The sequence below is a fragment of the Falco peregrinus genome, chromosome 12 (assembly GCF_023634155.1).
Source record: "Falco peregrinus isolate bFalPer1 chromosome 12, bFalPer1.pri, whole genome shotgun sequence".
Lineage (NCBI taxonomy): Eukaryota > Metazoa > Chordata > Aves > Falconiformes > Falconidae > Falco > Falco peregrinus.
In genome coordinates, this window is record NC_073732.1 from 23,947,097 (window position 1) to 23,960,798 (window position 13,702).

A 13,702-nucleotide genomic window follows, 5' to 3' on the forward strand; every position below is an offset into this window, starting at 1 on the left:
CTCCTACCCACCACAACAGCACAAAAGCTGTTGCCTTTTGGCCTCTCTGCTTTTTCTTATGCTAGCTTCTGTTGTTGACTCTTGGCTCTGGATTTATTTTGCTTGATGGGAACAGGGTTCCTTCTGTGCTGCTTTATGGTCTGACTAAGACAGGGTGTGCCTCCAGTAGGCAGCACTGTACCAGCAGCCCTCTGGGAGGGGAGTCCAGGGGGAAGACTCAGATTACTGCATTTTCAAAATAAAAGTTGACCTTTAAAACCCAATAGAGCATCCAGGACAAATAAACACTTGGAGCTGGTGGCTTTTGGGGCTCCTAAGTCAGCCTGTTCAGTACTGCCAGGGGTATTACTGTGTTCATAAAGAGAGCTCTGACTCCTCCTAAGATGCTGTGAAGGTGGCCAGGCTGAGCGAGTGCGTTGGCAGGGCCCAACTGCAGAACCAAAAGGACTGACTTAGGAGGATGCCCAGCTCAAAAATGCTTGGAGTTAACTTTTACTGGAGATGCACAGCAAAAGAGCTGGATAAAGGCCTGCTAGTGGGATAACTACTCCATTCCTCCGTCAGTGCAGACCTTCAGTAGATTTTGTTTGGTTGGTTGTTTTCCTGTCTTGTCTTTAAATACTGCCAGGGATAGAGCTCCTAGCATTTCTGTTTCCTTACCCAGTAGAGCTCAAAATGAAGGAATCTCATTTTTTCTGTCATCTTGATCTTCCTAAACCAAGATTTCTGAATCTCTCACAAAAAGTACCTCTCATTTTAGGGCCTTTGGGGGGAAATCCACCGTCTCATAATGTTGCTCCAACGATAACATCAAATGCATATATGAAAAAGTCAAGTGAGGAAGTCTTCTGGTTGTCTCTCGATGCACTCCATGGTGCCCCCAAGAGCTGCTGCCATCCTTAGGATGCCTCCTTGCATCTGTTGGACATTTGGGTCTCCTTTTCCAACAGCTGACCAGTTTCCTTCTTTAAAGCTCAATTTTCTTCCAGGCAGCCAAGGAGGTATAGATTTGCAGCTGTCTTTAATTGCAGTGGAAGTAAACTGGGACCTTCGTGGGAGCTTTCTGCATGATGGCATGCAGAAAGTTGGTCTCATGAGTTCAAAATGTGCATGCAAATCCCCCCCCTCCAAATTAGAGAATTAAATATCAATAGATCAAATAGCAGTAAGGAAAATATTTGTGTAATGCAGAAGGGTGAATAGGCTTGAATATATTTTAATTTTTCCCTGTATATACATATATTAGATATATATAGCTCCCTAATAAACCCTTCATTTGTTGCTGGCACAGAACGAGCCTTGCTGTGCCAGTTTAACCACCAAAACTCCAAGCGAGCTGTAGGAATAACACATCTCCCTGTGTGAGTGTGAGGGATCCAGCGAGACAGTGCTCTGTGCAGACCCCTTGGCAGCAGTGGGCAGCTGTGGTCAGAGAGGGCTTTACATAATCTCATTTTTCTGCCGTGTTGTGGATTATTTTCCTTTCTAGGTATAAAATAAAGGTCAAATCATTACAGGGGATGTAGAAGGCAAATCTAAGCATTTTTGCTGTTTGCATGTGACATTTCATTCCACACAGTTACAGAGCTGGATGTTCAAGGGATAAAAAATCACGGCAGCTCCTTTATATGATAACCAGCAGAAGACCGTCTGCTGGAAGCTCTTATAAAGCAATGCAAAAATTGCCAGTAAATAGTTCTAGATAAACTTAGGTTAGCAAAAATGGTGGCTGTTACTGCATATGAAGCCTCCTTGCAGTAATATGGTACATGGTGCCGCTGCAGCGGTCCCAGCAGCAGTTCTGTACCCATTTCCAAGAAGAGCTGCATTACAGCAGTTCCTGTAGGACAAAAGCGTGTGCTAAAAGCCTTTTCTTTGGTTAGAAAGCACCTAGAACTGATAGTTTCTGAAGCATGAGCCTTTTCCTGCATGGAGCATCCCGTCATGATGATCCCACCTAAAAGCTCCTGCAGTGGTGCAGAGTGTACCTGATCCCTGTTTGCCATGGTGGGAAGTTCTGCCCCAGTTTCTGTACCAGTGGGAAACACTGCTCCGTGCTCCAGTTCTTGGTGTGTCAGGAAAGATGATGATGTTCCAGCCACAGTCACTCTTTCCCTGGTGGCTCAGATAAATGAGCCTGTCGCAACAACGCAACCGCCTAGAATATTTGTTTTCTTTTGTCACTTGGAATTCCCCTTCCACTTCTTTTTTGGCTGATGCTTGTGTTTGGGAGCAGCAGCCAGGGTTTCCAGGAGCCTGTCCTTGCAAGTGTTGGTGCCTCTCTGAGCTCAGCGGGTTCATGGGGCGGCGGCAGCTCTCCGATTGCTCGTAGCCCCGAATGCATCTGATCTAGCAAAGTGAGCTTGCTCCTTTGAAGTCCTTGTTTCATGCCAGGCCTCCAAGGACCTTCCCACCAGAGGTTTTGACTTCGTGTGTCTTCCCTCATCAATATTTAAAACCTGTCATTTCTAGTGCAGCGCAAATAAGATCCCGTTCTGGCTTACAAGCAGCTACATATAGCTTTACCTGCAGAGTTATATAAATGCAGTCCTAATTAATTGGTGCTCTCGCCTTGCATGCATAATAGATCTGGATAGTGTAAATATACACAGTAGTTTCAGGCTTGGAGAAATGTGGGAAGTGTGCATTCGCAGTGGGAGAGGGAGGGCAGAAAACGGAGGGAAGGAGGCAAACTGAGATCTTTTGACTTTTTTTTTTTTTTTTCCTTTCTACACACACTTTTCACATGCTGTTTTCAGCTGCATCTTGCTGAGCTCAATCCCTGCTTTAAGCAGGGTCCCCATCATCCTGGCGCCGCTCAGCAGCGGCATGAGTCATGATGGAGGGGAGATGGGGGCAGAGCTGGAGGCTTTGCCCACCGCAGTGCCAGGTCCTCTCCAGATGTTTGCCAGCTGCCGAAGCGGGGCCGTATGGGGAAGGCAGCTGAGCGGCTGTGCCACTGCTGTTTCAGGCCCACTCTGCTGAGACGGCGGTGCAGTGTTTAGCTGAAGGTGCTCATAACGCAACCATGACAAATGACTTGCTTATAATGTGACCTGACAAAACCGCTGTTGAGCTGGAGGGGAGCGCTGTGCTCCTGGCCTCGATAAATGTATATATTGCATCCCACTCACAGCCTCAGCCCGAAGAGCCCGGCTGCCGCAGGGCGCAGGGGTCCTTTAGATATCCAGGAGAGCATCAGGCCTGGCTTTGAAAAAACGCTCTGCCTGGGGGGCTCGATTCCCAACTCCCAGGGTTGAGCAGGCTTTTAGGTGTGGAGGAGGCTGATGGTTAGATGCTGCCTTGCAGGAGAGCAGCCAGAAGTAGAGCAAGCTCGCCGGGGCCGCTGGGCTCATGAAGCCCTGGAAGGATGGTGGTACACTGCTCCCTCCCTGGGAAAAAGGCTTTTGTCCCCTTCCTTGGGGGGGCTGGCTTTGTTCACCTGCTGCATTGGAAATAAAGACCAATTGGGTGATTTTTATTAAAGAAATAGCTGTGGCATTCAGGGCCTCGCCTCCTGCCAGCCAAGCCCAGCCTACACAAGCATTATGTGCTTTATTCAGCAGCGTGCTATTTCAACTGAAAGAAACCACATTAAACCCCACCCCAAAACGAGTGTGACACACGCTGTCATTGGAAGCTCAGGGTAGCCTGTGTTCAACCTGTTATCCGTGCTCCTGAGTGCATGGGAGCAGTGACCCAGCACTGACAGCACTCATCTGAGGAGGTCAGGGAGTGCTAGCGAAGGCAAGAAATCCCATGTATTGCCGTACTGCTGCAGTTACTGTGTCCCGGTGGCGTATCCTCTGCAGTTTCTAGTATGGAGTCCAGACAACTACACACAGCCCTACGTGTGCGTTGCGCGCCGCAGGACAGGCATACGCGCCGAGTAACACATGCATCCCCAGCTTACGTGGGCAGTGCGAGTGACTGCGCCTGGCGTGGGACACGCCGGAGTCTGGAGCTGGCAGGTTATTTCAGGTTTGATGCGATTTTCCTTCCCTGAGGCGAGTGGAACAGCAGTGATAAATATGGCTATAGGTGGCACTAAATCTGTGCTGCAGCTCGAACGTGAAGCTAGAGGAAATCATCAGAGTCCCCGTGCTGCGTGGCTGTGGATGTTACCTGTGGGTGAGGAGGCAGCAGCAAGACAGGCAGTGGCTCCTCCGTGTATGGAAATGTGGGGGTGTCTTTAAATGTTTGTTAAAACATCTGTATCTCTATCTGTAGACATATCTTATCTTTATACGTATTCTCCCTATAAAGGTATCTGTAGATAATCTGTCGAGAGAGGTAGAGATAGAGTAGGTATAGAATTGTACCTATAATAGATACCAATCTGATAGAGTAGATCTATATATTAGATAGATATCTATTATAAATATACATGAGATTGATCTATTGTATATCTATTCTAGAGATAGATCTATATAATATCTTTATATCTGTATAATAGGTATCTGTTGTCAGTATATAAGCTAGATCTATTGTATTAGATATCTGTTCTAGAGATAAATGTATGTAATAGCTATGGAATATATAATATCTCTATAGACAGATATCTAGAATAGGGTTAGGTATCTATATAGAAAATACAGATATCTGCTATAGAGATAGATCTATGTAATATCTATATAATATCTCTATAGACAGATATCTAGAATAGGGTTAGATATTTATATAGAAAATACAGATATCTGTTATAGAGGTAGATTTATGTAATATCTATGTGATATCTCTATAGACAGATCCTTATGATAGGGATAGATACCTATATGGGAAATACCTATACAGATACCTGTCTATAGAGAGATGCAGATTTCAGATCCCATCTGTATGTACAGCGCAGGTTTACTGCAGAGCAGCAGTTTGGCCTGGATGCATCTGTGTCTGTGGGCAGCTCAGCCAGCTCCTTGGGCAGAGCTGCCGTAGTCAGCTGCCGGCCCCAGCCCTCCACGTGATGGAGCGAACGCATGGCACTGCCAGCCCTGCCGCACCTGCCTTCCCACTGCAGCCTGCTCAGCCGCTCTCTGTCGGCAACAGGGGAGAAAAAAAGGGAGAAAAAAGGACCAGCTTTATCGGCTTGATGCTTCGGGTCGCCTCCCTGTTAGCGCTGCCCGCGTGCTGCTGCAGCCAGCCCACATGGAGCCATGGCAGGCTGCGGCGCCCGCCAGCCAGTGCTGGCATGTCAGTGCCCTCTGCCGATGTGCTGCCCGCGGGGCTGCCTGCGCCCCGCTGTGTGCAGGCACCGGCTCCCCAGGGTGGGGGAGCGGCGCTTTGGGTAGCTGGAGGAGTTACGCGGGGTTAAAAGCGGGGGGGGTGGGGGCTGCGGGTGTCACCTAGGTGCCCTGGGCACCCTGGACGGCTCACAGCAGGCTGTAGGTTGTCATTGCCCTAAAACGCCCTGGGTTGCTGTCAGCAAAGATGCTACAGGGCAGAGCAAGCAGGGGTGTGACCCAGGAGGCAGAGGTGGCCTGAGGATGGCAAGGGAATCCCCCCAGCCTGCTCATTTTGTGTTTCAAAAAGGAAAAACCTTTAGGGTTTGGGTCTTCTGTGTTAGCTTCTGGCCTCAGCAAACATCAAGAGGGATGAATTCCCCCGTTGGCAGGCAGTAGCTTCCCCAGCGCCCTCCCTTATCCTCACGGATGGGTTTGGGGCTGGGGTATGTGTTCCCCATAGGTGACGGGCTTGTGCAGTGCCTGCATGGCTGAGGCTTGGTTAACCCACTGGCTGGGTGCACTGCCAAGCGGGTACCGTGCGCTGCCCGCATGCCTTCATCTGCCAGTGGGAGAAGAAGTGGGGTTGCGCGCGTGGTCCCACGCTGGCTGGGAGGATGCTGGGGGTTCTCCATAGCCAGTGCCAGAAACTGGAGCGTGTGAGGTTGGGGTGGGATTGACGAGCCCCTCTACCACCCCTGTCTGCTGGCAAGGCACCTCCTCAGGTGGGTGGGAACGTTGTGGCTGGGCGAGGTGGCTCCCCAAAAATGGTGACAAAAAGGACTTTGAGCCTCTCGGGGAGAGGAGGGGGGTGTTGACCTGTGCCTCCTGCCCCCACAGCAGCAGAGGCGGGAGAAGGAGCTGCGGAAGCAGCAGGAGCGGGAGCAGCGGCGGCACTATGAGGAACAGATGCGGCGGGAGGAGGAGCGGCGGCGCGCGGAGCATGAGCAGGTAACCCAGTGGGAATGGTACAATAGCCTTCAGTGCAGATTCCTCTTCCTCTAATCAGAGATTTTCTTGTAAGCACTCATATTTTTTGCTACTTGAGAGCAAATTGCTTAATTGTTAACGCTGCGTGTCGCTTTCCACTGCTGTCACTTACTTCCATGTGGATCCACTTGCTGGCCTGCAGGTGTAGAGACACTTGACACAGATTTTTCCCACCCACTTGTTCCTGGGGTGGGATCCCGTGGTGTTTCCAGTTAACGTTTGCTGTTTCCCATTGGTTTTCACTCTTTACCCTTGGAGGTCCCCTGTAGAGTGGTGGACACCCTGGGCTCTTCGGGCAGGGACGGAGGGGGCTGTTTGACCAGTGCCAGCTCTCGGGTGGGGTGGATGCGGGTGCCCACCTCATTCTCCTTCCTCCTGGGACATACTGGCTCTTTTACCTTCTCTCTCTTTTTCCTTTGATCCTTGCTGCCCATGCCTCCAGGAGTACATCAGGCGACAGTTAGAGGAGGAGCAGAGACAGTTAGAGATCCTGCAGCAGCAGTTGTTGCAGGAGCAAGCGCTACTTCTGGTAAATGGGAGGCCCCGGCCACGCTTGCTGCTTTCTGCCCGTGTCGCGTCCGCATGCACCCGCGTGCACCCACGTCCCCGAGTGCCTCCTGCCATGCCGAGACGTGGGGGACACACTGTCATCGCCGGACCTGGAGCCTCCTGTCCCGCTCCGTGGCCGCCAGCATGCCTCGATTCCCCCGCCGCCGCTTCGGGCTGGGTCCGCTCGCGGTGCACGGCTCCTCGTTGCATCCCTCCCAAAGCACCATCGGCATGCTTGTTGCCTTCGCGAGAGGAGCAGCCCTGTTTGTTGCTGTGTAGTTTTAAGGCTGTTTGCAGCATGTTGGAGTGTGGTCAAGGTGTTGCATGCCTGCACCCGGCAAACCCATTCTGCCATGCGGGTTTTCATATTTTGAGTGAAGGCTTTCATTTTAATTTCCTTGCAGAAACACTGTATGTTTCCCTCTTGCACTGTTTGCATTCTAGATGTCCTCTTTTTTTTTTTATTTAACTCGGTTTTGAGTTATGCTTTTTAATGCTGATAGCTGTTACTCTCACTGCGTTTTCTTTCAATCTGCAAGGATTATTCCTTTTTGCCCTTGCTGTTAATTTTATTTAGGGAAAAGAAAAACCCTCACGCAAGCCCTTGCCTTTTAAAAAGGCCCTTTCAGAATGATTTACTCATTAAACCTCGTAGAGCCGTAGGGATGCAGAAAGATCATAGAGCTGGCTCTGCTGTGTGGCTCTTCCCACCAACAGTGAATTGGTCCTACAGAGGAGTTGGCCTCAGCTGGGTTTTGTCTGACCCAGTGATGTTTGGCACCTCGTTGGATTGATCCTTCATTCTTCCCAGGCAGAAAAATCTGGGCAAAGTCCATGGCAGCTCCTAAGTGGACATCAGCCCTCGGGGGGTTTGCAGGGTCTCTGGGGCGAGGCAGCGCTAACACCCCCCGTTCCCAGCAGACAGGGCTGTTCGCCAGCTGCAAAGTGTTGACGCCGGGGTCCCGGCTCTGAATCTGTTGGCTCTGTCCTCCCAGCGGTCTCTCCTCTGGGATGCTTTACAGCTCAGTCCCCAAAGTCTTCCAAATCGATGAGCTTTGCCAGAAAACAGCTTTTCAGATGTTCAGGCCCCATTTTCCACCCAAACAGATAAGTCTGCAGTTTGCAGCCCTGCGTTTGCAGCCTGGCCGGGCACCCGTGTCACTGTGTTTTTTTCTGGGTAGGAGTATAAGCGCAAGCAGCTGGAGGAGCAGCGGCAAGCGGAGAGGCTGCAGAGGCAGCTCCAGCAGGAGCGGGACTACCTGGTGTCCCTGCAGCAGCAGCAGCAGCAGCAGCGGCAGGACCAGAGGCCGGCAGAGAAGAAACCCCTCTACCATTACAAAGAAGGGATAAATGCCAGCGAGAAACCGGCGTGGGCCAAGGAGGTAGGCGAGAGCAAGGAGCATGGTGGTGCTTGTCTGCATCCGCAGAGCTGGGCGCACGGTTCGGTCTGAAACACATCGAGCATATTGCGCTCTGCTGGGTTGGCTTCCAGCAGATGCCATTAGCTGTGCTGGAAACACTCCCAGTTCAATGCAATGCGTGTGCATCTACATGTACGTTTGAGCAAGCAAAGAGAGTGGAGGAAGGAGGTTTTGCCATGAGGGCAGCCAAGGAGGAGGATGGACCCCTCCTGGAGGGGTTCAGCCGTAGCTGGGGACTTGTGGATGTGCCAGGAGCTCCTGGTGCTCCTTCCTGGTGTGTCCGCAAATCTGCTGGGGGTAGGGGTGAATGCAGAGGGTGGTTGTAGCAGGGTTCCTTGCTGAGCACTAATTCAGTTCCCCATAGTCAAACAGGTCTTGGACAGCTTTTCTTCCCATGCTCAGGGCTGTATCTCTTGACATTGCTCTTTCATGATTTTCAGGCAGGTGAGCCACATCACCAATTTTCTGGTTCTCTCCAGCAAAAAGAGGGAATTGTTGTAACAGTTGTGAGATCTTGAATAGTAATTATTGCCTGGCTGAATAGTCTTGACAAGATGAAGACATGCATTGTCTGCAGTGTAGTTTCAGGATCATGTGCAACTCTTTCTCCTTTATCTCTTTGTGGTAGCTCCGGTAAGGCTGGTGCCCACTCTCGCTATTAATTTTTCTAAAGCTCTTTGTGTTTAATTTGTTTCATTTTGTAACCCTGCTCCTGGGCAGAAAGATCTTTTGGTAACTTGTCTATTCTTTCTACTAAGCAGGGTCACTGCCTTGCTGCCGAATGTCTGGCACCCTTTAGTTCTGGCAGAGATGCGACGTGCATCCAACACATAGCTGTCTCCTGGTCTTTCCTTTCGACAGCCTTCAGCTGCATCCGCAGTATGTGCAAACATCAAATGCTCAAAAAATTCAATCAGCAAAGGCCAATAATACGATCAATTCTTAGCCTTCCAGTGTCAAAAACTCTTCTCACCTCTTTATACCCCCTTGGGTTTCTCCTTTGTTCCCTTCCAATTTATTCTTAAGAGTCTTTCGGTGGCGATGCACCAGACGACCTATTTTCGTGGAGCTGCAGTGTCGTTCTCCAGCCCTTCCAGTGGAAGAAGAGGTTTGGAAGTGGGTCTGTGGATGAGACGTTCCAGATGTGCTGAGCCACCTCTGGCAGGAGAGGCTTCCACCTGGGTGGTGCCCCTGCAGCTTTGTGCAGAACTGGGTCTCTTGTCCGTCTGCAGAAGCGTTGAGACTAGGTAGCAGGCAGGAAAAAGGGAGTAAACTCTGTCTTTCATTGCCTGCTTCTAAATAAATCCTCTAGAATGTTGGTAAAGTACCTCTGGCACAGTCTTCAAAACTATAACAAAGATACATGAAAAGGAATCTTTTTCTTTATCTGAGGTAAAGGAGAAAAGTGCTGGATTTAGCTTTGCATTTCAAACACAAAGGCTCATTTCTTCTATCCCGTGGGGGAGGCATCTTTTTTTTTTGATGCCGTCAACTGGAAGCGGGGTGTTGGGAACTGTGCAGTGTGAATAAGAGCAGCAGAATGTGGCCTCGTAACCTTTGCTGAAATCATAAGGAAGATGAGGTTTTCTGTTGTTGGGGAACATCTCCAGCTTCCACCAATTAGCCCTCCAAACCATTTGGTCTTTACCTGTGTCACTCTGTCTGGTTTCTCATTAAATGCTCGAAGCAGTGACTGTGGCATCTTTCTGCTCTCGGGAGCAGTAGTTTGGTGGACTGCCTTGACACAACACCCTCGGGAATTTCCCAAAACTACTCCTCTTGCCTCCATCCACTGTTTTATCTACTGTGTAGTCCCACTTTTAGCACAATTCAACTATTTTGCTGTGTATATCGAAGTACAATCCATGCTGGCTATGCAGATAGGTTTGCGCTCCGTGGTTCTTGCTATATTTCAGCATTTTCCATACCCAACCCATGCATGCTAATTTAACAGAAATATTGAGTCTTTGTTTTCCTTTGGAAACAAAGGAAAAAATAAGTCTGATGCTCAGCCAACAATTTCTGGAGGCTCTACAGAGTTTATTGGGATATTTCCCGAGTGTTTTGCATGATACCCTATACCATCCTTGGTTTTATGCTCTTTGGTCTCAAGTCTTTTCTCTCAGGAGCTTGATTGCCTCAGCACCCATGCTGTGCCCCTCTCTGTTTTTCATGCCTCTCCTTTATGCAATTATTTTCCCACCTCACTTGTCTCCCCGTGGTGGCTTCCAGCCCCTGCACACGTGGGGTGAAGCATACGCGTGAGGCTGTGGCACTGGAAGCAGTAGTACCATAACTAGCAGCTCGCTCTGTTACTGACTCTTCTGTTGCGGACCTGTATCTGCTGAAGAAAACGATGCAGATAGCCGGGTCTGACTTGGTCAGCTGAAGGACGGGTTTGGGCAGGTAGATGCCATACATGACCATGTATAACAGAGGGGACAGGTTTAATCGGACGTTTTCCATACCATAGCCGGGCCCTGCAGTGCTTTCCCGCAGCTCAGAGCTTCCCAGGGGCTCAGGACTTGGCTGTGCGTCACGAGCCGCGCTGTTCTCTGCAGCAGCCAGCGCACACATCAGCTTCTCCTTCAGACCCCGTGGCTTTTATCCTTCTCTTGCTTTGAAGTGATGTATTAAAACATTAGCGGCTTTCCACTGGGACCTGCACAGAAGCTGCTAAGGATGTTTCCTGTTTGAGGGGAATCTTGAGTTCAATTAGAGATGGCTTGAACTGGAGCGATGATGAATTCCTGCAGGCTTTTGCTGCTTTCCCCTCCTCTCTTTGCCTAATGGCGGAGTTAGTAAGGCTCCACAAAGAACAGCTGGAGAGTCCCAAGAGCATCCTTTACTGCGCTGGTGCAACGCAGTGCTAGCAAGGAGATGCTGGCGGTGGGAAACCAAGCGCCTTCCTCCTTCCCAGTACACAGACATCCTCATTTCATCACTCTCCTGCCCTCTCCTCCACGCAAGCTTTGAAGTCCTCCATAATTAGCTGCGCATTAGGGTTTGGCAGCGTGCCGGAGGGTGCCTGCAAACAGCCGGAGGACTTGGCGGCAGCACTGTCTCTGCCTGCTGCCGTTCACGCCAAGGTTTGGCTGACACGGAGATGTACTGGACCAGGCCGGTGACCCAGCACTCGTGCTGCTGCTCCCTTGTTCAGGGAGAGTTCTCCTTCCCTTCCTTGCAGGATGCTCCCGTGGGCATCGCTAAACTGAGCTCTGCACGGCCTCTGCTAGCCAGTGGGCAGCACCTGGGGAGGGTGTGGTGACCTCTTAGGATGCAGCGGTGGCCCACGTAGTCCCTCATGAGCTAGAAAGAGTCCATGACACAGATCTCTTACCTAAATTTTACTCAGACTTCAGCTCAGTATCTGAAAGAGGAAGAAGATTCATTTTTGTTAATGTAATGACTCTCGTGTTTTATGAGTATTTATTTACTTAAACAAGAGCTGTGGTTCTTTCCAAGCAAACCTGTTTTAAAGATTGCCTTTCAACGTGCCATTGTCCATGGCAGAGTCAAGACACGCTAAGGGTATTTAACACGTTAATGATACGTAAATGAAAATATACGTCAGATCTCGAGGTATCAAAAATTCTGCATAGTGTATGCTGCATGAATACCAATGCATACAGCCTAACTGCAGGAGCACCCAGACTGCACATATGTCTGGATTAGCTGAAACCACGGTATTTCGATCAAGGGTAGCTGAAAGCAGTGGGCTTTGGGTTTGTTTCTCTATCAGTAATAGAGACTTTTCCCCCTCCGTACATGACAAGGTGCCAGCCTCACTAAATCTAGATCAAAGCCAGCCATTTTCTGGCTGCCATGTTTACTCTTTTATTCAGATCAAACAAAGGCACTCCTCGCGGTGCTTATAGGAGTGAAGGAGAAGGATCTTGCTTAAAGATACATTTGAGAAGAAGCAAGGGCTTCTCGGGAGTCGTATTCTAGAAAGGCATGTTGCCTTTTCTTTATTTTTCCATTTCATATTCAGAAATTAATTGCACACATAAACACAAATAGTCCTTTTGGTTCTTTAAAAGGCATTTATTGCACAGTCTGCCAGGTAGCTTGGATTCCGTGATCATACAAACCCCATGACATACCTAAAAAGAAAAAGAGCTTCCTCTCTCGCTCCCTCCCTCTCTCTCTCAATCTCTCTCTCTCTCTCTCTATATATATATATATATATATGTATACATGCCTTTGTTTTCAATTGGAAATGGCTTTTTGTGGGGCGTTCACCCCTCCCCCTCTCCCCGCAGGTGGAGGAGCGCTCCCGGCTCAATCGGCAGAGCTCGCCGGCCATGCCCCACAAGGTGGCCAACAGGATTTCTGACCCCAACTTGCCTCCTCGGTCAGAGTCTTTCAGCATCAGCGGTGTGCAGCCAGCCCGGACCCCTCCTCTGCTCCGACCCGTGGACCCGCAGGTAATGGTCCTTCCCCGGCAGGCTCACCTACCGGAGCCAGGATGCTGGGGTGCTGGTAAGGCAACAAGGAAAAGAGCAGATTAAAGGGAAATAGTGTCTTGCTCCCTGGTTTCTCAGCCTTAAGCATATTCGTGAGTAAGAGCAGCATCTACATTCATGAGCAGATTCCTCTTGTCACCTCCATGTGTCAGAAACATCACGCTGGTTTATACCTTCCTTTGAAGCATCGCATACTGGTTACTGCCAGAAACAAGCTAGAGGACCAAGAGGAACTGCTGGTCTGGTCTAGTGCGGCAGTTGCTCTGTTCCTCTTTGGATCTGGTTTGTGTAAAGGACTGAAACCACGGCGCCTGGTACAAAAGACCCAGGATGCTCTGATGCTGAGGATCATCAGAAAGAGGTTTTGCTTTCTTTGCAGCTTTAATTCAAGGTTTTGTTTTGGTTTTCCATTGAGTTGACATCAGTCACAAACACATCTGGAGAGGGCATAGATCACCATGACCGTCACAGAGGAGGGGCATCGTTATTTTAAAAGTTCTTCTCAGCCGTGAGGTCTGTAAGTAAATACTCTGCCACCGAAAGCTGTAGGAATGTTGGTGCTGGCTCTGGTCCAGCCCCTGCAATTGCTTCCGCAGATCCACAGGCTCCAGCAGGGATTTCAGAGGGGAGTGCAAAGCCTTTGCTCCCGGTCCAGCTGGGCTTTCTATGGGAAAATGGCCCAAATAAATGCCACCGATGCGTGGCACGCGCATCTGTAGGACAGCAGTACAATGCCAGCTTTAAATAAAATACGTGCAGGAAAGCCCTTCAACATACAGCTCTGGTTTTTGCCCACTGTACGTGGTGTCTCTATATATTGGGAAGTAGATGAAGCCCCACTTCACTGTAATCTCTCTGATGGACAAATATTTTTCAGTGTCCTTTTTAGCAGCCTCCGTCATCAACAACTAGAAAGACTTTCGTTTGGCAGTGAAATACTAATGAAAAAATCGCTTGAAGCCCAGAGACCCATGTAAATGCATGCATGCGTACACCTATATGCATGATTTGTGCACATGCATACATAGACGTGTATGTAGAAATGTCAAATAAAACT

General features: G+C 49.6%; 1 protein-coding gene across 10 annotated transcripts in view; it reads left to right on the forward strand.

Moving 5' to 3' along the window:
• TNIK (TRAF2 and NCK interacting kinase) overlaps positions 1–13,702 on the forward strand; it is a 163,144-nt gene that overhangs the window by 118,519 nt on the left and 30,923 nt on the right. For 7 of the 10 annotated variants that reach the window (XM_055817361.1, XM_055817365.1, XM_055817362.1 and 4 more), the window contains exons 13-16: positions 6,057–6,167; positions 6,649–6,735; positions 7,937–8,137; positions 12,442–12,606. In XM_055817361.1, coding sequence (XP_055673336.1) covers positions 6,057–6,167; positions 6,649–6,735; positions 7,937–8,137; positions 12,442–12,606 — 564 coding nt within the window. The remainder of the gene's footprint in view (positions 1–6,056; positions 6,168–6,648; positions 6,736–7,936; positions 8,138–12,441; positions 12,607–13,702) is intronic. The other 3 variants (XM_055817363.1, XM_055817364.1, XM_055817369.1) reach the window with 1 other exon arrangement.